The following is a 23,028-nucleotide window of genomic DNA, read 5'->3' as shown; positions in this document are numbered from 1 at the left end:
CGGGGTCATTTCCCGATCCCACCTCGTCTCTATGACCCACTCGCTTCCTGTCACCATCTCAAACTCTCCTATCGAATAAAGGCATGAAAGCCCCTAAAACATATCTTTAAAAAAAAATGCTCAAAACCTGCCTGAAAGCATTGAATCGCGCCCAATTCTATTGATTTCTTTGGCCAAAAATTGGGCGTTTTTAAATGTAATTTTTACACGCAAACGGCCAAGTAGCTCAATTTGGCAACACTGGAGGCCGTCCGCGACTGCCCGCCGCCCAGAAGGGTGTGAGGTCCTTCTTGGGTCTCGTGGGGTGGTACAGGCCGTTTATTCCCAACTTTTTCACCTGTGCCTCCAAGCTAACGGACCGGACCCGCAACAAGGTTGTTTGGACAGATGACTGTCAGACAGCCCTCTAGGACCTGATGGACTGTCTTTGCAACTCCCCAGTGTTGCAGAGCCCCAACTTTGATCTCCCCTTCACAGTACAGAACAACACCTCTGGGCTGGGGCTTGGTGCTGTGCCACTGCAGGGGGGACGGGGGAGACTTACGACTTGTGTAGTAAATCAACCGCAAGCTGTTCGACCATTAGACCCGGTACTCCACAGTTGAAATGGAGTGCCTGGGCATCAAGTAAATATAAATATTTCGACTTTAAACGCAACAATATTTGCCTTTGAACATTTTTGGTGTCAACTTCAAGACCCCTTGGCACTCTACCTTTCACAAATAACATTTCAAAATAGTTTTAGAACACACTGAAGGTGTCACAGAATGTAAAGATTCATAGGCCAAACTAAAGAACAGTAAAACATAACTAAAATTATAATGTATATACTGTATAAGCGTGTTGTTACCAAAACAGTAATGACCAAGTCAGTCAGTGTTGGGCAAGTTACTCAAAAAATCTGTCTTGAGACAGCTTTGTCTTGGATATACATAGCTACCACATGACAGCACATTATGCAAAAAAAGTACATACAGACATAAAGTGTCATCGTAGAGATGCATAAAGTGCATACTTAAAATGCCTACCTAGTACAGCCTCCATACATGGCATTACATTGCAAGGATGGTAGTTAACGACCTGAGTTAAATAGGTTCACAGGCACGGGAAGAAAAGAGAACTTATACCTATTCAAAAACTTTTTCTTGTTTTTAACTGGGGCCCTGAATCGCCTGCAAGAGGATAGCGGCTCATATTCTGGGTTCAAAACATGTTGTTTTCCTGGCCTACCTGAGTACAGACTCTTCAGATATTGCTTGGGGGGTGGGGTGATCCCTCACCCCCACTCCTTTTAGTGTAGAGTGGGTTATTCTGTAATGCAGAAAGTGATGCATTACTTTTTACACATTTTGACATTACATGACCATTTTGCATGATTGTTTTTCATCTTTTAGCTTCAGAGAACTGTCAGCTTTAGAGATAGGGCTACAAAGCTCTAGCACGTTGCCTCACTATTTTGCGTGCATGCGTGCATGTGTGTGTGCATGCGTGAGCGTATAGCCAATTAAAATCACTTGTGTGGAAAGTAAGTAAGTTGATTAATTTGTTGGGTCAAGCATGCATGTGGATACTGAGGAGATCCTCCTGTTGCTTCAGCTATGATAATCTGAAATAGGGGTGGGCGATATGGCAAAAATGTCATATCACAAAAAACAACTGTCATATACTTGCAATTTGTAATTTGCAGTTAGTAAAATGTTAACACACTGATGACACTCTCATAAAGTGCACAATTGGAATACAATAATGTGAAGTGATAAAGTGAAGACAACAACACTAGTAAGTAAACATCACTCTGATACTGATACTGACATCCTCACTGCAAGACGATCTATACGATTTCTCTACTTTGGCAGATTCGAGACGATCTTGTATTGATATCACGATTCACGATTTAATATCGTCATATCGCCCACCCCTAATCTGAAATGCTGAATTCTAAAGCATGAATCTCTCTTCCTTTATCTGAACAACTTCCTCATTTAGCCCTCTTTGAAGCCTGCTAAATTTCTTGGACGTAAGTACAGTAAACAGCTTAGAAAGTCAGTGATGCTGGGCCAGCCCGAGGCAGAAGCAAACTATGCAATGGCTTAGCACCCCCCAGCCCCACCCGTGAGCAGCAAAGTTATAGGAAGAAATGAACTCTCCACCATTTCCCCTGTCACATGTATTTCTTTCTCAACATACCACGTCCTCCTACAACAGAGACAGGCGCTATTATATATGGGGGGAGACCTCAATGACGGTGGGTAGTACAACCATCTTTCATAAAGAAATGGCTTTCTGTTTGACAAGGTTTGCTCCAAGAAGGGCAGTGCATGATGGGTAAGGGGTACACAATGGATACACGATCTACAGACAACCTACCGATGTCCTTAGCTCCTGCCCCTCACTCGTGCAAGTAAATTAAGCTTATTAAGTATCTGATGCTGAGTAGGTGGTGGTATGGGGGGGCCCCGAATGAATTTTTGCTCATCGCCCCATAAAGGATTGGGCCGGCCCTACAGTAATGTTTATGGTTTAATATAAATAACAGAATACATTGTTATGATATACAACAGTGGCATTTAAATAGGAAAATTGCACCATGTAAATCACTGTCATTCATCTGTACTCTGAGAGATCAAGAGAACTGGCAAAGGTAGTGCTGTAGGACAGTGTTTCTCAACAGGGGTGCCGGGGCCCTCAGGGGTGCCGCGGAAAAGTGGCTGATAAATAAATTCTGTAATATGATACATATTTGTCTAAATTGATAAGTTAATGCTAGTCAGTATAGTCTTTCATATGCCATTTACGCACAATAAAGTAAATATAGGTCGCCCCAGTCAGCTGCAACTTTGAATGTAGGTCGTGTGACGTCTCCAAATGTGTTACTTTTCTAAGCATTTGTGGTATCGGATGCGATGCCATGTTACGGTTCGTTGGTTTGGGGTGCCTTGAAAATTTTCATGAATTGAAAGGGTGCCTTGCCTAAAAAAAGGTTGAGAAACACTGCTCTAGGAGGACAAGCAGGGCATTTGCCCTCAGGCCCAGGGCCCCTCGGTAGCGGGGGCCTTATTATGATTTTGGGAGGCTGTATGGGGGGGCCCTATCTGTGTTTTGGCCTGGCGCCCTTTGTGCAATTGATTCCACCCATAAGAAATGACTAAAGACCACAGACAAGATTGCACAGTTTTCAAAGTACACTTTCTCTGGTATTAAGTTGTCCTATTATAGCATAAAAATACGTAGGCAAACCATGTTGTCAACACAATGTTGCAGATGCTGTTCAGCTTCAGAAGCAACTTCGAAAGGACATGCAAAATGCTCCTCCTGTTGGAGGCTTCAAATCTATATTTAAAAATCAAGCGGTTTTCAGGACTTTTTATCACTTTTTGTTTTTTTCGCCTCATTTATGTTAAGCAAGCATTTGCATTTGCACACTTGTTTTAGACGTTACTTACAGTAGCAGCCTATGTGAAATATGTTTCCACATCATTCTTTAGAACCCAGCCCATGTAAACCTCTCCCCTCTCTCTCTCTCTCACACACACACAAACACACACACACACACACACACACACACACACACACACACACACACACACACACACACACACACACACACACACACACACACACACACACACACACACACACACACACACACACTCCTCCATCTTCTCCGTATGAACCCCGCTGTCATGCTCTGCATTCCTTCCACATCTGCGGCCTGCACAGCCCTCTCAGCATGTGCTGGTATAGTCTCTCTGATCCCACAGGCCGGGGGTCACCCCTCATGGGAAACCAACCTGCTTTCACAAACTCCACACTCCTCTCCACTAACTCTCCACCACCACGTGTTGGCTCTAGACACTCAATGACAGTGAAGTGGATGTTTTGGTACAAGAACTCGTACGTTACATATGAACCCGTTATTTCACGGCATCATGGGAAACATAGCCAGGCTGTGCCCTCCTAGTGACCGTTGCTACCAGTCAGGTCAAGAGCAATGCTAGTAACTTTCTGAGTTCCCGCAAATACGGGAACTCCTCCCACTTTGTTGGGAAGCAAACAATTATTAGCAAACCAAGGGAGGCCGTTTGGAAAATGCCATTTGGGAAATGTTCATTGTTATGCTCTTGGTCAGACCAAGTCTTTAAGAGATTTGAAAGTCAATGATAATCAGGCTAGGGAAACCTTGCTTTCAAGAATAAGTCTGCAACATCGGTCTCCCGTTTCTCTTATTTTAATGTGACGTTTCGGGCAGCATGCCCTTCATCAGATGTGTTAATATTTGGCTTTGCTAGTCCAACATCCATTTTGTGTTTTTTTTTTCTTTGTTAAACCTGTTTACACAAACTACTGTCTACACTCCACACAGGGAAGCCAACAAGAAGGGACAAATGAGTCAGTTGTCCTAGGCCCAAATCAGGGCGGAGCAGAGGGGGGGGCATAGGGGCCAGGAACCCCCGGCCTCACCCCCGGCCTCACCCTGCCAGTGGCTTTCAATTGCCAAATATCTTGTAGGGGCCCCATTCTACGATATTTCGTGGGTCCAACGCCTCTGACACCACCCCCCTGTCCCAATACCAGTGATCCACCCCTGGGCCCAAATACAAGGTGCATTGTATGTATTTAGAGGGGGGCTCTCTCAGATGATTTTGTCCTGGGCCCAAGCAAAGTTGTTAGTGGTCCTGTCACCACGTGTCCACCACTCAGCCATGCACTAAGGCACTGTATGTCTACACAACAATGTTGTTGAATGGAAACAGTTAAGCCTTGTTTTGTTTCAGACTTTTCAATAAACAGTAGTTTTAGGGTGCAAATTATTTCTCCAAACCCACAGCCTTTCCTCTGTCCTCTGTCTTCTGTACTCCTTGTCCATCTGGGTAATGTCAGTTCTATAGGCCTATTAGGACATTCAAAATAGCTTTCATATGTAATAAATATACTGTATATGAATTGAAATATAGCTTCGTTGTTAAACCAACTTTGAAACATACACACATTTACTCTTGTGCCACAACGATCATTATTTCAGACAAATCCATGTGCAGTTTGAATGACTGACCAATATAAAACGGACTTAATCGACAAGACAATATGTCAGAGGACAAAGGGAAGAATGCATGTTTTGGAAATGAACTGCACCCACACTCCACTCCACCACCACACATACAGTAGGCGTCCACAAATAGGAATGAGATGCCCTACTGAACAAAAAATGCCCTTTAAAAAAAAAGGAGTAAAATTCACAATGTAGGCCTACTGTGGTTCATGTTGACATGATCATATAGAAATGCTTGACAATTAAAAATATGCAAATGCCCCAATATAATATAGGCTCTATAACCTAAAGCAGCCAAAAGTTCAGTATGCCTGCCGCCCCATCCTTGAGCACTGCCCCCCCCCAAAAATGTCTGTGCACGCCGTACCACGTGTTGGCTTGGCTCTGGCCATACATTAGTCAGAGGTGTATACAGGACACTAAAGTGCTACCCAGGACACTTGGTATCATAGGAAGTTGACATGTTTAAGCACTAACAAATACCTAGGAACGCTTTATAGCGCATTTCTGTTTGCCAAGGGTTTGGCCGTTTTCTTTGGCTCGGAGTCGGAAGCACAGGAGCAGTGGGAGCCCTGAGACTCCCTATGAATACGTGACGCATACAATCAGTCCATTATCGCCCCCTACTGTTTCTGGATAGTACTACCGATTTCCAAATCTGCAGTATTAAACCCAAACATAGAATTGTGGCAACAAATAAGAGGCTTATGAGTGACATTTATGTTACAAAACACTCAAACACACTATTTCTGTTTTCCCGCTGTAATTATGTTTGCTACCAGAAGGCTATGACCGATAAGGATGATTTATTCTTGTGCTGATGTGGGTTTCCCATTATGCTTTTGTTGTTGACGTTTCACCATGTGGTGAGTGACAACACTGGTTTCTACTCAAGCAGAAAGACAGTAGCCCTGAGTTTGCACATTGCACTGAGAGAAATGTGCTTTTTTCCTCAGCTTCTTTTATCATACAATGCAAGCATTGTGTGAGTTGGCAATCAAATGTGTTGCATTCCCACAAGTGTATTCATGGTGAGTCATATCTTTTGCTTCTAGAGTTTTATATATATGTAGATTTTCAAATGAAAGCTTTTCAAGATATTGCAATCCAGCTGTTTGTGATCAGCTAAAAACGTGTTAATTAATTTATCGATTCATACATTCATACTCACACTCAGTTACGTTCTCTCTGTTCTTTTCTGCTTTTTTTCATGGCGGTCTGCCTTCAATGAAACTGTCAACGTGGAATCACCCTCACCTCACTCGCACACACTCACACACACACACACAACCCCTCCTCTCACTTACACACGCACAAGGTGGCCTTTGCTCAACCATGGCAAGTGTTCAGCACCGAGCAAACACACGCACACACACACACACACACACACACACACACACACACACACACACACACACACACACACACACACACACACACACACACACACACACACACACACACACACACACACACACACACACACACACACACCCACCCACACACACACAGCACAGCACAGCACACATACAAACACACAGCACAGCACAGCATAGCAGAGCACACATGCACACACACACACAGCACAGCACACACACACATCACAGCACAGCACAGCACAGCACAGCACACACAAACACACAGCACAGCACACACACAAACACATAGCACAGCATAGCATAGCACAGTACACACACACAGCGCAGTACATGGGGCTCCTTATCATAAGGTAATCAGCACCACCTTGCAGTATAATAATATAAAGATAGCGCTTGCCTCTATCCCTCTCTCACTGTTTGTTTGAGCGCACCACGGCTGTTGTCCTGTCCCTTCTCCTCTCTCTCTCCTCTCTGCAAACATGAAGACTATCGATCAGCGGGTGATTGCCCTCAGCTTGCTGTTGACCCTCTTCTGTGCCATACAGGTAACGACGGGCGTCAACATGACTATTTTGGAATCCTAGGAGAGGAATGTAGTAGAGTGACACTGTCAATGACACTTGCAAAACTTCACATTAATGATCATTGGGGCAGTCACAGAGTGCTTTGGAGTGTACAAGTGATTAACGTCTGCTATGGGGAAGTGGTTGCAATTAGGCCCTACCACTAAATCATGGAAAACGCAATTGATGTTCTGCAGTTGTAGCTTGCAGCGGTGCAGTGTTTTCATTTATTACTTTATGGTGCATTTCACTATACAGGAAAACGAGCTTTCTTTGTGCATAATGACAGCAATTTTCCCTACCAAAGCTGAGCTAAAACGGTCCCTCTCTGGTGTGGCGTGTGTGTGTGTGCGCGTGTGTGCGTATGTGTGTGTGTGTGTATTATGTGTCCAGGTGAGGTGTGCCCCGGTGGGCGATGCTGCTGCTGCTGCTGCTGCTGGTGCAGCTGATGCTGATGTGTGGGCGGGGGGGCTGCTTCACCGGGCCAAGCGCTCGCTGCTGTGGCGCTGGAACATGCTCAAGCCCCTGGGGGCCAGCTGCCGGGAGCACGCAGAGTGCGGCACAAAGTACTGCAGGTGAGCACTGCTATCAGCATATACTGGACGTAGCAGCACATTGGCTAGACTAGTGTTTCTCAACGGGGGCGGTGGAGAGCCCTAGGGGGACGTTGAGAGGAATACAGCTGAGAGGGGGCGGTGTTGCCATCGGGGGGCATTTGGCCTATTTTTTTTAAGGGGGGCAAAAAAGGTTGAGAACCACTGGGCTAGACTGTGGACTCAACCTTTTTTTTTTTTAACAAACGCCCACTTGACCTCATCATAACCCTGTCAATGCCTCCCTTAAAAATAGGATACACTAATAAGACACCCCCCCCCATCGGATGAAGAGCACGCCATAATCTACAAAACACTGTAAAAGATGTTTAAGTATTGCATTTATTAGGTTACTGCTGCTACTATGTGACCAAACATTTGGAATGCATTTTCAGTACTTTCATCTTAGAATTCTAATTATTATTATTTATTTTTTTAATTCAAATTATAGTGTGTATGTGAGTATTAGTGTATCTCTGTGTGTGCATGTATGTGTGTGTGTGCTTGTTAGCCTATCAGACAACCTCAAATGCTGACAATGGGAATACATGCATATCATGCTAATTCTTTATCAGGAGGTATCAGAGTTATATTTAAAAAGGTCAAGGGTCATACAGTCTGCCAGACAGTTGATAACACAATCACAATTTCTGTCTACTCCATGATAAAACCCCTTTGTTTTCGCATTATCTCTGTTCTTTGTCCAACTTGGGTTGTTTGGGTCAAATTGTGACTACAGTACATGGATATTACTATTACCTGTACATGCATATCATACAGATCCACCCCACTTCAACAAAACGGCAGATTCAGCCAATCTTTATTCTTGTCTGTTTGTTTTTGTGTTTGTTTTTGCATTCTTGCAGGAGGCATGTCTGTACATTCCGTAGCTACTCCTCTTAAAGATGCGGATACGGTATCTCGGCAACCCTGGTTCAGGAAGGAGCATGTCAAGAATGACTGTGAACCACATCGCTATTTAAAAAAAAAAAAAAATCCCCCACAGTCACAACACCAACAGGATCAGAGAGGAACGCTCCAATCCGAGAGGATATACCAAGACAAGGACCCTAACCCCCCTCCCTGTTCTGTTATGGAATCTCCCTTAACGCTTCCCATGAGGTTGTCACGCTAAAACATTGTAAGCAGCGGCCTACATGTACATGGAGCTTCCTGACCTGGACCAAAGCAGTAAAAAAAACCTTAAAAAACAAACAATCAATGTCCGTCAGTATACATTGCTGTTTCCAAAATAATCTGTGACCTCCCCTCTGGCCAGACAGGAGCGAGGATAGTGTGCTGGGCTGGGCTGTGTCAAGCCATTAGTGACAGCAAGAAGTCATGTAAGGTACTGTACTGCACATGGGGCCTGGTTTATACTGGCTAAAGGCCCTGTCTGTGGGGACCCACTAGTTTGATGCCCTCTCGGTACTTACGTGGTATGTCACATGGTAATCAAACATTTCAAACAAGTGATTTAAGGTTAGGGTTAGGTTTAGGGTTAAGGTTAGGGTTAATGTTAGGGTTAGGGTTAGGTTTAGGGTTAAGGTTAGGGTTAGGGTTAGGTTTAGGGTTAGGGTCGTATGACGTAAGCGGTAAGTACCGAAAGGGCGTCGAATTAGTGAGTCCCCTGTCTGTGACCTTAAAGCAGGGGTGGGGAACCCATGTCTTGAGGGCCGTTTTATCTGGTCCCCGATAGAATTTTAATATTATGCAGCGTCACATGAAATATGACATATTTTGTAAAGGAATCTCAGAAATTACACTTGCAATACAATTAAGTTATATTCAGGGTACCTAGAGAAGGTGGGGTCTGTTTTTAAGGTGGCTGCCCTCAATATAGACGTAAAGTGCAGGGGGAAATCCTAGTTTGTGATCATAGAACGGCCCCGAAGGATCTGGAAGAATCTGAAGTGGCCCCTCGAATGAGAAAGCTTCCCCACCCCTGCCTTAAAGGGCCACTGTGTAAGATTTCCATTCCTTTCTTCAAACCTGAGATGTGACAATCAGGGCTTGACACTGGCACCTGCCAACTGGCCAAATGCTGGTAAAACTTGCTGCGGCTAGTAATACCCTCAGTGTCACTAGCCAATTTCGCTGGCAGCTTATTCCTTGGTATGACATGCGAATCATAGTACCCTATTCTGCCCGTATGAATTGTTTGTATTTAAGTTCAAGAAAATCTCAGTAACTCAGTTTCTATTTGCTTGATATATTTCCATGTAGAAAGCTAAACCCTCATCTTGCTTCTGAGGTTAGACATACACTATCATGATAAAGAAAAAACTATATAAAAGGTGTGGCTAGTGGAACACCTGAATGGCTAGTGACTCGGGAAAACCACTAGCCATAGAAGCCGGTGGGTGAAAAGGTTAATGCCGAGCCCTGGTGACAATACAATATGAGGAAAATGTCATGCTATAGTGGTGGGTGATAAGGACAACTTCAGAACCATACATGACATTAATTAGGTAACAAACTTCAAGATGGTGCATGAATATTATGAAGCTTTGCTCCTAACGTAATATTTAAAGCCTAGGGGAATACTTGAAGGAACAATTTAAGTTGATGGAAAATATTCAGGTAAGAGGACAATTATGTGTAGGGATAACACTTGCTGATATTGAACATCTAAAAGATGTTACACGCTGGACCTTTAAAAAGCTGTGAAAACACTCATCCAAGCCAATTTATATGGCGAAGTGTTTATGCCTTTATGTTGTATGAAATAAGGAATGTACCACTGTCAACCAAGTGTACCTGAAATACTGTATGTTGTAGTGTTATCTTAAAACATGGCCTTTTTGCCAGGACATGTGCTAAATACACCTCATATGCATTCAAAAAGAATTCAACAAACAATTTGTTTCATGGAAAGAATTTATTGACCATATGTGATGCATTTCCTGTTATTTATTTGTAAATATGCGATATGGGTAGGTGATGTACATAGAGTTGTATTTTCTTTACGGACAGTTATGTTTTTGTTTAGTTTGTTTCTCTTTTTTTAAGACAAAAGCTAAGAAAACCTCATTTGACACAGTGCAATAAAAATCATTCTCAAAATGAAAAACAATTGACATAACTTGTGGGTTGACATAAAAGTAAACATTCTTGGCAACCAGAAAAAAAAGTACAGTCAGGTACTTAAGTTTGGCCACTCCATTCTGCTCTATGGGTCATTGATATTTTCAGCAGCGGAAGTCAGGTGGCACTACCACAACTACCACTAGCTATATAGATTAAAACATAATAATATACATAGATTAAAATATCATTATTTTGTAGGATTATATAAGCAAAACATTAATTTCATGTAAATGAAAAACATGTTGTACACATAATTAATACCATCCTCACGCAATAAAGACATTAGCTGTGGTGTGCCACCCTGACATCTAAAAACACCAGTGACCCCTCTGCATCCAGTGATGTCATTACTATGTGGAGACAACAATCCTGAACACACAGCTGAGAACCTGAATTATGATTAAAATAACATCTGAAAAGTTACTTCATGAAAAGCAGGAACAAAGTTACATATCATAAATAGTATGTAGGTAAATGCGGTTTCCAGATGGTTAAAACATTTAAACATTTTTTTAGGCTTGATGCATATTGTAATGCAAAACACACATGTTCTGAGAGGATGTAGCATACTTAGTGCTCAACAAGAACAGGAAAGGCGTAAGACTAACATGCCTACCGGTATATACCAGGGTCACAACACAAGCCGATTGATGATGCTGTAATACTGAAATGTTTGGCTTTGGCTATACTACAGAAGTCAGCAGACAAGTCACGAACAAGGACCAAGGAATGGGGGCGTTGGGGTGGGGGGTGAGGGGTGAGATACACCACTGCCTGTAGCCGCTGTTGAAACTAAATGTTTACTAAAAGACAGGATAAGATTGAAAAAGGGAAACCTTCCCTTCCCTTTCCCTATTCCCTCTGCCTACCCTCCCAACACATACCGCATACAGTAGCACTAGGTGACAGCTGAATGACTGAACTAGCAGGTGACAAATATGTGGAAGGACTATTTCTCAACCCTGGACGTTTGCCTCTGCAATGTTAACCTGTGCGCACACCAAACTGCAAAACACACAAAGCTCTACTACACCTACTGGAGAGGGTTGCATGAACAGTGATGTAACATAGTGGAAGGGCAGAGAATACCCAGGGTTCAGACCGCGAAAAAAAACAAAAAAAACATATTCATTCCTTCTGCTTGTACGCGCTTACCAATGTTAATTCCATTAATTAGCTGATTTGTTAGCACCGAATAAGAATTAGCGCTCAATTCAAAGCAGCATGCAAGAACATACAGAATCGTTGCTGACACCAAAAGCCAGCATTGAGAAGTGAGTAGTGTATTCCATGTCCTTGTTAATCATACCATGTCTGCTATTGATGATAGTAAATATGAGACCTGCTCTTTCTTTGACAAGTTTTGTTAACAAGAAGCCTGAACAGAGAGGAACCGTGTTCCACACAAACACACAACAAGACATTATTCAACAGAGAGAATATGTTCCAGATTAACAGTCTTAACATGATAAGATAATGGAAAACGTTAAATGAAAAGGTGAAATGCGGTCAAATATGAGCACACCACCAGAAGCCAACAAGGCCACACAACACCCAGCTGTACATCTGATGTCTGGGTTATAGAAGAACCTTCCGAGGGTCAAGCTGTATATTTTCTGGCTGGATTAAAAGAACGTCTATAGATCTAAAATGTTGGGATGGAAAGAGACATTAGCCATGTTTACATGGGCACTTTTGGATAAGATGACCTGAACGAATGACAATCTTCACAGACATGTTGACACATACCAATACAAGCGTGAAAGCACCAAAGCAGTGGTTAAAAAGCAGAATTCAACCCTCTCCACCAAAACCACAGGTTTCTATGCCATGGGTCAGTAGACGTGCACAAATGGCGACATCCTTATGCACAAATGATGACATATCTGTGATTGCCATTTTGGAAAAATAATGTCAGTAACTGGGTGGAGTAGTTTTGAGCAAGAGATTGCAGAAGAAGAAACTGAGTCACTTGCAACTTTGAGTCTGTAGTAAGTTCCAAAAACACATGGTTTAAAAGTTTAACATGAAACCAAAGATACATACAATATAAAACGTCTCACAACGTTTCGAGAGGGTTTTTGATGGCATCATGGGCATTGTACGGTATGAGCATCAGAGCCACATATCTCTACCAGCAATGGCCTATAGGACAAGCATCCTAATTGCATGGACACGTATAGCACTGAAAGCAAATCAATTCTATATAAAAGGAAATAAAACAAACAAAGACATTGTGATTAAAAAAAAAACTATGGCAACATCACTGACCATTTTTGCTAACCTCCTCAGATAAGGGACGCGAATTGTGTAGTTTAAATCAAAACAAAACTTTATATTGTGTAAAAAAAAAACAAGTCTAAATATAAGATTTGAAGTGTAAAAATTATTCATACTACTCTGAAGTCAAAGTACATGTTTACCAAACTTAACTGACTTAATGCTGTTGAATGGGAAGTGAACCCAATCAAGCAAATGGTGACTGACAGAACTACTCCATACAGTTAAAGTAGAATCTTCTATACATAAAGAAGTAGATTCTACTATACATATAAAAATAAAACAGTTTGTTTTGTCTGTATATAAAATATGGAGGTTTTGAAAGGTGAGGGATTCTGTCATCTGTTATTTCCTTTTTCTTTTCTTTTTTTTTTTTGATTGTGATTTCAGGAGCAGGAGCTCCTGTCCCTCAAAGCCCACATCTACCCCACATAGTGCAATACTGCTTCATACCTGGTCATCAGCCAACACATTCATTCACCTCCTCACAAGCACCCTCTCCTTCTCCAAACATCCTCCGCAAACATTACTGTATCTCTGCATGCCCACGTCCAAAGACGGCCGGACGAGGCAGACCCCTACTAGCTGCTTCTGAACCAGTTTCATGGGCTTATGCACTTAAAAATCTGATCATATTTTCAGAACTCAAGTTATTATCAGTAGCATTTGGAAAAAATCTTCTTTAATTTTACATGTTCTTCCCAAAATGTGTCTACTCTTGTCATATGATCTCATCTTTTACATCTCTCTTTTGCTTTAAAAGAAAAACACAAAGAGCAGCTAATCAATAAAAACAATAAAAAACACAAGACAATATGACAATATGACAAAAAACAGAATTAATATCACACCATAAAATAACAATATTAAAACGTTTCTTTTAAAAAACAAGACAACTCAAAACAAAACAAAAAAAGCTCAACTATGCTTCTTAATGCCACACCCTTCTATTCCGCAAGGATAGCTTTCTAAAAACACAAAACAAAAACAAACCAGCGGTTGGTCAAAAATAGGAATAGGAAACCCAGTTTGGAGGGGAAGTGGTATAAAGTGCCATTCAGGAAGCATGTTACGATGAAAGGTGGTTATGACGACTACGCCAGGCTTGGGCAGCGTGTTTGTTTGTCCGTTGGCTGTTGCACGAACATGAAGACATTTTGAGGAGGCTGGGCCTACCTAAGTAGCTCGCTACACAGTACATTTAGCAGTGGTAATTCAATCAACACTTAAGAGAGTCGAATTTAAACCTCAAAATAACTGAAACACCAACAATTTGCTGGTCACTCACTCAGCTAACACGTGCAGTGTCGATTCTACTCTCTATGTGTGGAGTTAACACAGACAAATGTACTGTGTCATTCGCTACCTCAGAGAGGCCCCAGGCAGGCGTCCCTGCGGCCAGGTGTCCGTGCCCAGAGGTCGCACTCGCGGCCGGGACGACTTTTCCTGGTTGACTCCTAAGGCTTCAGCAGGGGCTCGCGCTCGGCGGGGGAGCTCTGGAGAGAACAATACACGTAGCACTCCGGTCATTCATGACATTCATTCACGTTGACCTTCAACACAGGGTTACGTAGTGCTACTACTACTAACACCACTGTTGCTACAGATTTCACACGCGCAAACACCACTGATGTTTCCTGTGTGGGAGTGTGGGTGTAAGATGAGATGGATAACACAAACACGCGAATACGCACACTCACACTCGCATACACAAACACACAGATATGCATACACACGTACGCACTCACACACACACACACACACACACACACACACGCACACACACACACACACACACACACGCACACACACACGCACACGCACACGCACACGCACACACACACACACACACACACTCTCTCTCACTGGCAGCCAATCTCAACTCCTCTCCTGATGCACATGAGTCACATGAACATGGACACACACACACACACACACACACACACACACACGCCCACACGGTCCATCATCCAGTCTCACCTCCTCTCTAAGCCCGCTGCACATGAATCACAAGCACACACACACACACACACACACACACACACACACACACACACACACGCCCACACGGTCCATCATCCAGTCTCACCTCCTCTCTAAGCCCGCTGCACATGAATCACAAGCACACACGCACGCACACACACACACACACACACACACACACACACACACACACACACACACACACACACACACACACACACACACACACACACACACACACACACAGGTCTCACCTGTTCTTTGGGTCTGCTGCACATGAGGACCATGAAGAAGATGCCCAGCAGGATGCCCAGCCCGATGACGATGAAGGGCACGTTCATCACCACGTCCGCCTCCAGCACCACCGCATACAGCTGCTCAGCCGACGCCTCGTCTATCACCACGCTCTATAGGACCAAATGATATAATGTAATATAATATCAGATATGATCAATAAGACCAGGGCACGTTCATCACCACGTCCGCCTCCAGCACCACCGCATACAGCTGCTTAGCCGACGCCTCGTCTATCACCACGCTCTATAGGACCAAATACAGTAATATAATGTAAAATAAGATCAGATATTACATATAATATTAGCTCGTCCGCCTCCATATATGATCAATAAGATCAGGGCACGTTCATCGTTCATCACCACCGCATACAGCTGCTTAGCCGACGCCTCATCTATCACCACACTCTATAGGATCAAATAATATAATGTGATATAATATCAGGTCAGATCAGATATGATCAGACATGATCAATAAGATCAGGTCACGTAATGTTCATCACCACGTCTGCCTCCATCACCACCGCATACAGCTGCTGAGCCTCGTTGATCACCACGCTCTAAGCCAGGGGTGGGGAACCTACCGGTATGTCTCGAGGGCCTACAGCAGGGGTGGGGAACCTACCAGTATGTCTCGAAGGCCGCTTGGGGCCCTTGAGGCCGTTTTATCCGGCACCTGTTGTTATGCAGCGTCACATGACATATGAGGTATTTTGTAAAGGAATCTTAGAAAATACATTTGCGATACAATTTATGATATTCAGGGGACCTAGAGAAGGTGGCTGTTTTAAAGGTGGCTGCTTTCAATATAGGCCTAAAGTGCAGGGGGAAATCCCGGTTTGTGTCCATAGTACGGCCCTCGGAGGACTTTTACGACCCTCGGATGAATTTGAAGTGGCCCCTCAAATGAAAAAGGCTCCCCACCCCTGCTCTACGCAGACACAGAGAGTGATAGAAGGACAGATACACAGATGGACAGAGGGCCAGGCAGGCAGGTAGAGACTGAGAGAGAGAGAGAGAGAGAGAGAGAGAGAGAGAGAGAGAGAGAGAGAGAGAGAGAGAGAGAGAGAGAGAGAGAGAGAGAGAGAGAGAGAGAGAGGACACACACAGTGTCAGTGGGGCACAAGCCAAGGTCATGTTTTTCCTAAACGCCATCCAAAACAGAAAAACAGAGAGTGAGTGGGAGAGAGAGAGAGAGTGAGAGAGAGAGAGAGAGAGAGAGAGAGAGAGAGAGAGAGAGAGAGAGAAGGCCCCACTGGAAGATATCCACCCATCGGTTTCCAACGTAATCATCGGGAAATAGCAGATACTGCCTAACCCATCCTCCCTCCCTCCCTCCCTCCCCGTGACAAAATCAATGGCACGAAGCATCTGGAAATGTCTGAGGAAATGTTCTTGGGTGGGAGGTCTGCGTAACAGAGAGGTCTGGAAAATCTCTTACGGTGGCCCCCTGTGGTTTGATTGGGCAGATTGTGGTGGAATGAGGTGACCTCTGCTCCACTCTAAAAAACAATGGCCGCCTCTCCTGCCTGGGTTTGATACAGTGTGCTGTCGACTCTGATTTCCTTTGATCGCGATATTCGCGAGGGTGCGTTTAAAGTCATTTCACATGTTTTAAACACCTAAACATTAAGGGGGTACCTTTAACTAATTTCACAGTACTTGTTATCTTCCAAACCTGTTGCACACCTCAAAGCACTGCTCCGTCTGACCAGTGAGAGCAAACGTTGCAGCATCCTCTGAGTCTGATGTCATAAAAAAATACTAAAAAAAAAGTTCTGCTTGATTAAACTGGAGACAGGCCAATCGTGTACAAGGACTATGAGGTGATGTCACATTCTCAAAGGAAGGAAAGTGAGGAAACAACACCTGGAACTAAAATGACATGATTCTAGGCAGGTAAGGCTCATGATGATGGATGGAATACTACTGTACTGTATGTCTTTGGTGCAAACGTTTAACGATTGTACTGTTTGTATACCATATACTTTGATGCACAAATTCCACAGCTTTGTAAAGATATCAAGAAATGCTTTGCAGATCCAAAGTATGCCATCCAATAAAAGCAGGATATAATGCTACGATTTTGTCGTAAAGAGGTTTTACTACTATAAAAGTGTAAGGACGTAGGACACTGAAATGTACTGATATTTGCCAGGCAGAAATAAACATGTAAAAATATTTTATACATGCAGTATATCTGTAATTTCAGTATTTGATCTATGTCTTCATGTAGCAGTATGCAATGTCCATGCTCATTGTTACCTTGTAGGTGACTGCAAGCTGTGTCTAACTAATCTAAACTAACACAGTAAGTGAACCTGACACAAAGTGTCAGCATTTTTTCCAAACCATCGTAATTCTTCGTTGTGGAGAAGCCATGACAGAAATGGTTCAGTTTGTCTTAATGCACTTCAAGGTACATACATCTTGTCTAAATACCCGTGTTGCACATTGAAATACGGACACATGGCATTGTCGATGCTTTAAGTGAGGTCAAAGTTGAGCACAACAAACACATTGTGAAAAGCTTAGGTGTGCGTTGCGCGAAACATCCCTCCCGTTCTATTCTTATCCCGTGTCTACACCACCAAAGTCATTGTACAGACCCCACAAGGATTTCCTGAAAGTGGAGAAGAAAAGGAGATAAATCAAGAGAGAGACCTCCAGCCTAGAAGAGGCCCCTTCAATGGCAAAAAAACAACAATCGCTGAAAGCATGTCAGATGTTGACCAATAATGTAACAACAGCCAGTAGGCAACAATGGGAGCAGGTGACTGGAGGCGCCCACGTGAAAGGAAGACCTCTTGGAGGGCTTCCATGGTTCCAAGGGTGGATGGCCATTAAAAGGCTCCAAGGCTTTGCCTTCCTTTCTTTTAAACTTTCCAGGGCGGACAAGTAGTGACAACACAGCACACACACACACACCCCATATCTGATGCAGAGCCGCTTTCAACAAATAGGCAGACTAGGATATTGCCTAGGGCCCAAATCTTCCCTCAGTGTGGGCCCCTGGCAGTCATCCCAACCAGCCACTGCTGGGCTGATGTGCGGTTTTCAAGTCAATGGGGAAATCAATTCAATTTTAAATTAAATCCTTAATTAGGTCAAGTAGTTAACAATGCCATTTGAATATAGATGCTGAATAACATTTTACATCCAAACATATGAAGTTTAAGGTGGCTATAATTAAAATTGATGGTAAATAACAAGGGCAAGTTTATGAACAGGCAAGCATATCTTGATAACGAACACTTTTAATTATATCCCCGAAACGCGGAGCGTCGGGGATGTAATGGTTTTGTGTGCGCCGCCGCGTCCGCCGCGTCCGCCGCGTCCGCCGCGTCCGCCGCGTCCGCCGCGTCCGCCGCGTAAGGTCTTTCGTGTTAACGCGATAACTTTTGAACGGATGTTTGGATTTGTCCCAGATTTGGTGTGTGAATGCTCTAGGGCAGGTTCATGCACTGATTCGAGTTTGGAGGTCAACAATTTCAAGATGGCCGAATTCAAGATGGCCGAATTTTTGTTTGGCCCATTACTTCTGACCGGGTGGATGGATTTGTCCCAGATTTGGTGTGTGAATGCTCTAGGATGGGTTCATGAACTGATTAGAGTTTGGAGGTTAACACTTTCAAGATGGCCGAATTCAAGATGGCCGAATTTTTGTTTGGTCCATAACTTCTGACCGGGTGGCTGGATTTGTCCCAGATTTGGTGTGTGAATGTTCTAGGGTAGGTTCATGAACTGATTCGAGTTTGGAGGTCAACACTTTCAAGATGGCCGAATTCAAGATGGCCGAATTTTTGTTTGGTCCATAACTTCTGACCGGGTGGATGGATTTGTCCCAGATTTGGTGTGTGAATGCTCTAGGGTAGGTTCATGAACTGATTCGAGTTTGGAGGTCAACAATTTCAAGATGGCCAAATTCAAGATGGCCGAATTTTTGTTTGGCCCATTACTCCTGACCGGGTGGCTAGATTTGTCCCAGATTTGGTGTGTGAATGTTCTAGGGTAGGTTCATGAACTGATTCGAGTTTGGAGGTCAACACTTTCAAGATGGCCGAATTCAAGATGGCCGAATTTTTGTTTGGTCCATAACTTCTGACCGGGTGGATGGATTTGTCCCAGATTTGGTGTGTGAATGCTCTAGGGTGGGTTCATGAACTGTTTAGAGTTTGGAGGTTAACACTTTCAAGATGGCCGAATTCAAGATGGCCGAATTTTTGTTTGGTCCATAACTTCTGACCGGGTGGCTGGATTTGTCCCAGATTTGGTGTGTGAATGTTCTAGGGTAGGTTCATGAACTGATTCGAGTTTGGAGGTCAACACTTTCAAGATGGCCGAATTCAAGATGGCCGAATTTTTGTTTGGTCCATAACTTCTGACCGGGTGGATGGATTTGTCCCAGATTTGGTGTGTTAATGCTGCAGGGTGGGTTCATGAACTGATTAGAGTTTGGAGGTTAACACTTTCAAGATGGCCGAATTCAAGATGGCCGAATTTTTGTTTGGTCCATAACTTCTGACCGGGTGGATGGATTTGTTCCAGATTTGTTGTGTGAATGTTCTAGGGTAGGTTCATGAACTGATTCAAGTTTGGAGGTCAACACTTTCAAGATGGCTGAATTCAAGATGGCCGAACTTTTGTTTGGCCCATAACTTCTGACCAGTTGGCTGAATTTGTCCCAGATTTGGTGTGTTAATGCTGCAGGGTAGGTTCATGAACTGATTCGAGTTTGGAGGTCAACACTCACACACACTCAAAATGGTGGAATTTTTATTTGGCCCATAACTTCTGACTGGGTGGATTGATTTGCCAGTGTACAGTGTAATAACCAGTGTAACAATATGTAATACCATGTAATACTAGTGTAATACCAGTGTAAAAATATGCAATACCATGTAATACCACTTACACACAAATAGCCTACATGATATAAGTACAAAATTGGTACATGGTGTCACACTGGTATGACGTGGTATTAAATATTGTTACAATGGTTATTACACTGTACCTAATGTGGTATATCCACTGTAATAGTGAACCATTAAAACAGTGTTACCATTTGCCCCATTTTTTCCTTCATTTTCACAATAGTCATTTGGTTTTAAGCCTATGCACGTCATTGATCTATGTATAGATATTAAATATATTTATTTTATATTTTGTATTTATCATAAACGTTCATGAAAAGGTGGACGGGAGTGGTAGGAATGATTGGGGACTGGAAGCGTCGCGTTTCGGGGATATACCTTAAGCAGTCGAAGGCGACTGCACAGGCAGTCTAGTTCTTACACAGTGGATGTTAAATACTAAGTATGTTATATACTCAAGATGCTTTGATGTTTACAGAAGAAACACACTTACTTCATTGAGGTACACCACAGGGAACACCAGGGACTGGACATCACCCGTCTGCTTACTGTGGAGACAGAATAAAAGCAACATTTACATTAGCACTATGAATTTTAGGGAACGCTACATCAATTATATTATGTTATATTATATATTATATGATTTACAAATATGTTATGGGCTTGTTGTGTGCCTTTATTTGAGATAGTACAGTGAAGATAGACAGGAAGTAAGTGGGAGAGAGAGTTTGGGTTGGATTTGGGTTGGGAAATGATCCAGGCCAGACTGGACCCTAGGAACACACGGACAAGTTACCCATTCATGGGTCAGGGGCCAGGCATTAGTGCGGTGTGCCACAGCAACCCTTCAATAATAAATTACATTATTGTCATAATCAACTTTTTCGTTTTTTTAAAAATATATTTCTTGGGGCTTTTATGCCTTTATTTGATAGGACAGTCTAAGATGGTGACAGGAAGCGAGTGGGACAGAGAGACGGTGTGGGATCGGGAGATGACCGGACTCGAACCAGGGTCCCCGTGGGTGGGCATGCAAGCCCAAATGTGGGGGGCTTAGCGCGCTGCGCCACAGCTCCCCCCCATAATCAACTTTTTAAGACCTGAGCATAACTTTGGGATTGCTGAACAATTAACACTGACTGTACTGTATCTGTTTATATCCTAAATAATATTACTATTATTATAAACACTCCTCACACCACAAAATCAAAATATACAACATTCAATTAACTACTAGATTTGTGACATAGCCAAAGCAAGTGAAGCTTGTAGCTATTTTTTGAAGGAACATCAAACCTGTCAAGGGACAAAAGATGGAAATTAGCCTAATGGCTACAATCTTGTATAGTTAGCATTTTTGTTTAAATGCTGGTAATATATGCTCTCCCTTTGTTAAATAAATAAACTTGAAACTTGAAACTTGAAACTTATGACGTGCACAAAGAAATGGAGTGCTGAGCGAGGCTTGGTGTTTTCACTCAGCAGAGGCACCTCACTGACCTTGCTGAACGATTGACACGGGCAGCACGGCACCATTATCTGTTTACATCCTAAACACTTCCCATGCCGCGCCAAACGCCAAACGCCAAACGCCAAACGCCAAACGCAATGTTATTTATAGCACTCACTTTTGCCCTAAATAAATACCATCTGGCCTAGACGAGTGGAAATGTTGCATCAAAAACTGTATGCAAGAAATCTTGAGCGGCAGAAACCTCATAACTATAATTATTTATCAAAAACCACTAAATAAATAAACATTGCATTGCTAGTGAGGGAAGTTGAGGTGAGGTGGAGTTACGAGGTTTGTGAGGGACAGTGATAACAGAGATTCTGGGAGTATTATTACTATATCTTATCCAGTCTCTCTGGGTGATAATATGCAAGGCATACTGTCCCAGGTCCTGTCTCCTTAGCTGTCAAGATGGCCTGCTCTGGCCTGACCCTAGTGACATACTACGTACGCCTGTGCTGTGACACGTACGGAGCTGGCTGCCGCCCATGCCATTCCTTACGGGGCACTGTGACCGGCGGAGACCCGATGGCATCATATGACATGACCGTCACCGCGCTCCGTGCCACCAGCTGTGTGGTGGAGTTATGGTGACCGGTGTAGTGTGGCACCAATGGCATCATATCACATGAGTGCACTCTGTACCACCAGCTGTGCTGCTCGCTTGGTGTGTGTGTGTGTGTGTGTTTGTGTCTGTGTCTGTGTGTGTGTGTGTGTGTGTGTGTGTGTGTGTGTGTGTGTGTGTGTGTGTGTGTGTGTGTGTGTGTGTGTGTGTGTGTGTGTGTGTCTGTGTGTGTGTGTGTGTGTGTGTGTGTGTGGTGGTGGAACAGTGTAGAATGTGTGGGGGAAGGTCTTGACATAGGCATCTGCCAACTGGTTCTAACTTCTGATAAAACTTAGCTGTGGTGGGAAACACTATGAATATCACAAGCCACTTTAGCAGGTAGCTTATTCTCTGGTATCATGCCATATCAGAGTAGCCTACATTGAGTTGATGTCAGTTGCATCAAGCCATGCCATTCCTTATTGGGAGCCAGCACCCATGGCATCACATGGCCAGGGCTTGACATTGGCACCTGCCAAGCGCTGTGGCCAAATGCTGGTAGAACTTGGCCATGGCTATTAGCTCTTGAGGATTTCAGTGTCACTATAGCCACTTTGGAAGCTAGGGTATACCATAACAGAGTAGCCTGTGTTCTGCTACTTTGTCTCTTGTGCATCAATGTATTTATTTTTTAAGATAAAAAATAGCTTTGTTTCCCATTTACTTAGTTTCTCTTTGTCTGATTTCTTTTCATGTTGGAAGCTACTGTATTGGCACTGATCTTGCTTCAGCACTTCACCTTCTGAGCTTAGACATGCAGCATCTTGGTAACCAATAGATGACAAAACTGTGGATAATATGAAGAG

General features: G+C 43.3%; 2 protein-coding genes across 3 annotated transcripts in view; one reads left to right on the top strand and one right to left on the bottom strand.

The window, feature by feature from the left end:
• Positions 1–6,658: 6,658 nt before the first annotated feature.
• On the top strand, positions 6,659–10,718 carry LOC134458392 (liver-expressed antimicrobial peptide 2). The gene is made up of 3 exons (XM_063210691.1): positions 6,659–6,974; positions 7,386–7,567; positions 8,452–10,718. Exons 1-3 carry the CDS (start codon positions 6,909–6,911, stop codon positions 8,486–8,488), a joined length of 285 nt encoding a protein of 94 aa, XP_063066761.1. The 5' UTR covers positions 6,659–6,908; the 3' UTR covers positions 8,489–10,718.
• A 2,582-nt stretch (positions 10,719–13,300) lies between these two features.
• Positions 13,301–23,028, bottom strand: part of scarb2c (scavenger receptor class B, member 2c) — a 41,504-nt gene continuing 31,776 nt past the window's right edge. Inside the window, exons 10-12 of one of the 2 annotated variants that reach the window (XR_010036574.1) lie at positions 20,599–20,653; positions 15,193–15,478; positions 13,301–14,451 (exon numbers count right to left, since the gene is read on the bottom strand). Coding sequence is in view for 1 of the 2 variants with exons in the window: in XM_063210690.1 (XP_063066760.1) it covers positions 14,413–14,451; positions 15,193–15,345; positions 20,599–20,653 (247 nt within the window). In the remaining variant the exon portion in view is untranslated. The remainder of the gene's footprint in view (positions 14,452–15,192; positions 15,479–20,598; positions 20,654–23,028) is intronic. The other variant, XM_063210690.1, reaches the window with a different exon arrangement.

This window comes from Engraulis encrasicolus, chromosome 11 (assembly GCF_034702125.1).
Source record: "Engraulis encrasicolus isolate BLACKSEA-1 chromosome 11, IST_EnEncr_1.0, whole genome shotgun sequence".
Taxonomy (NCBI): domain Eukaryota; kingdom Metazoa; phylum Chordata; class Actinopteri; order Clupeiformes; family Engraulidae; genus Engraulis; species Engraulis encrasicolus.
Note: the sequence above shows the minus strand (reverse complement) of the source record. Positions and strands in the feature narration are given on the sequence as shown.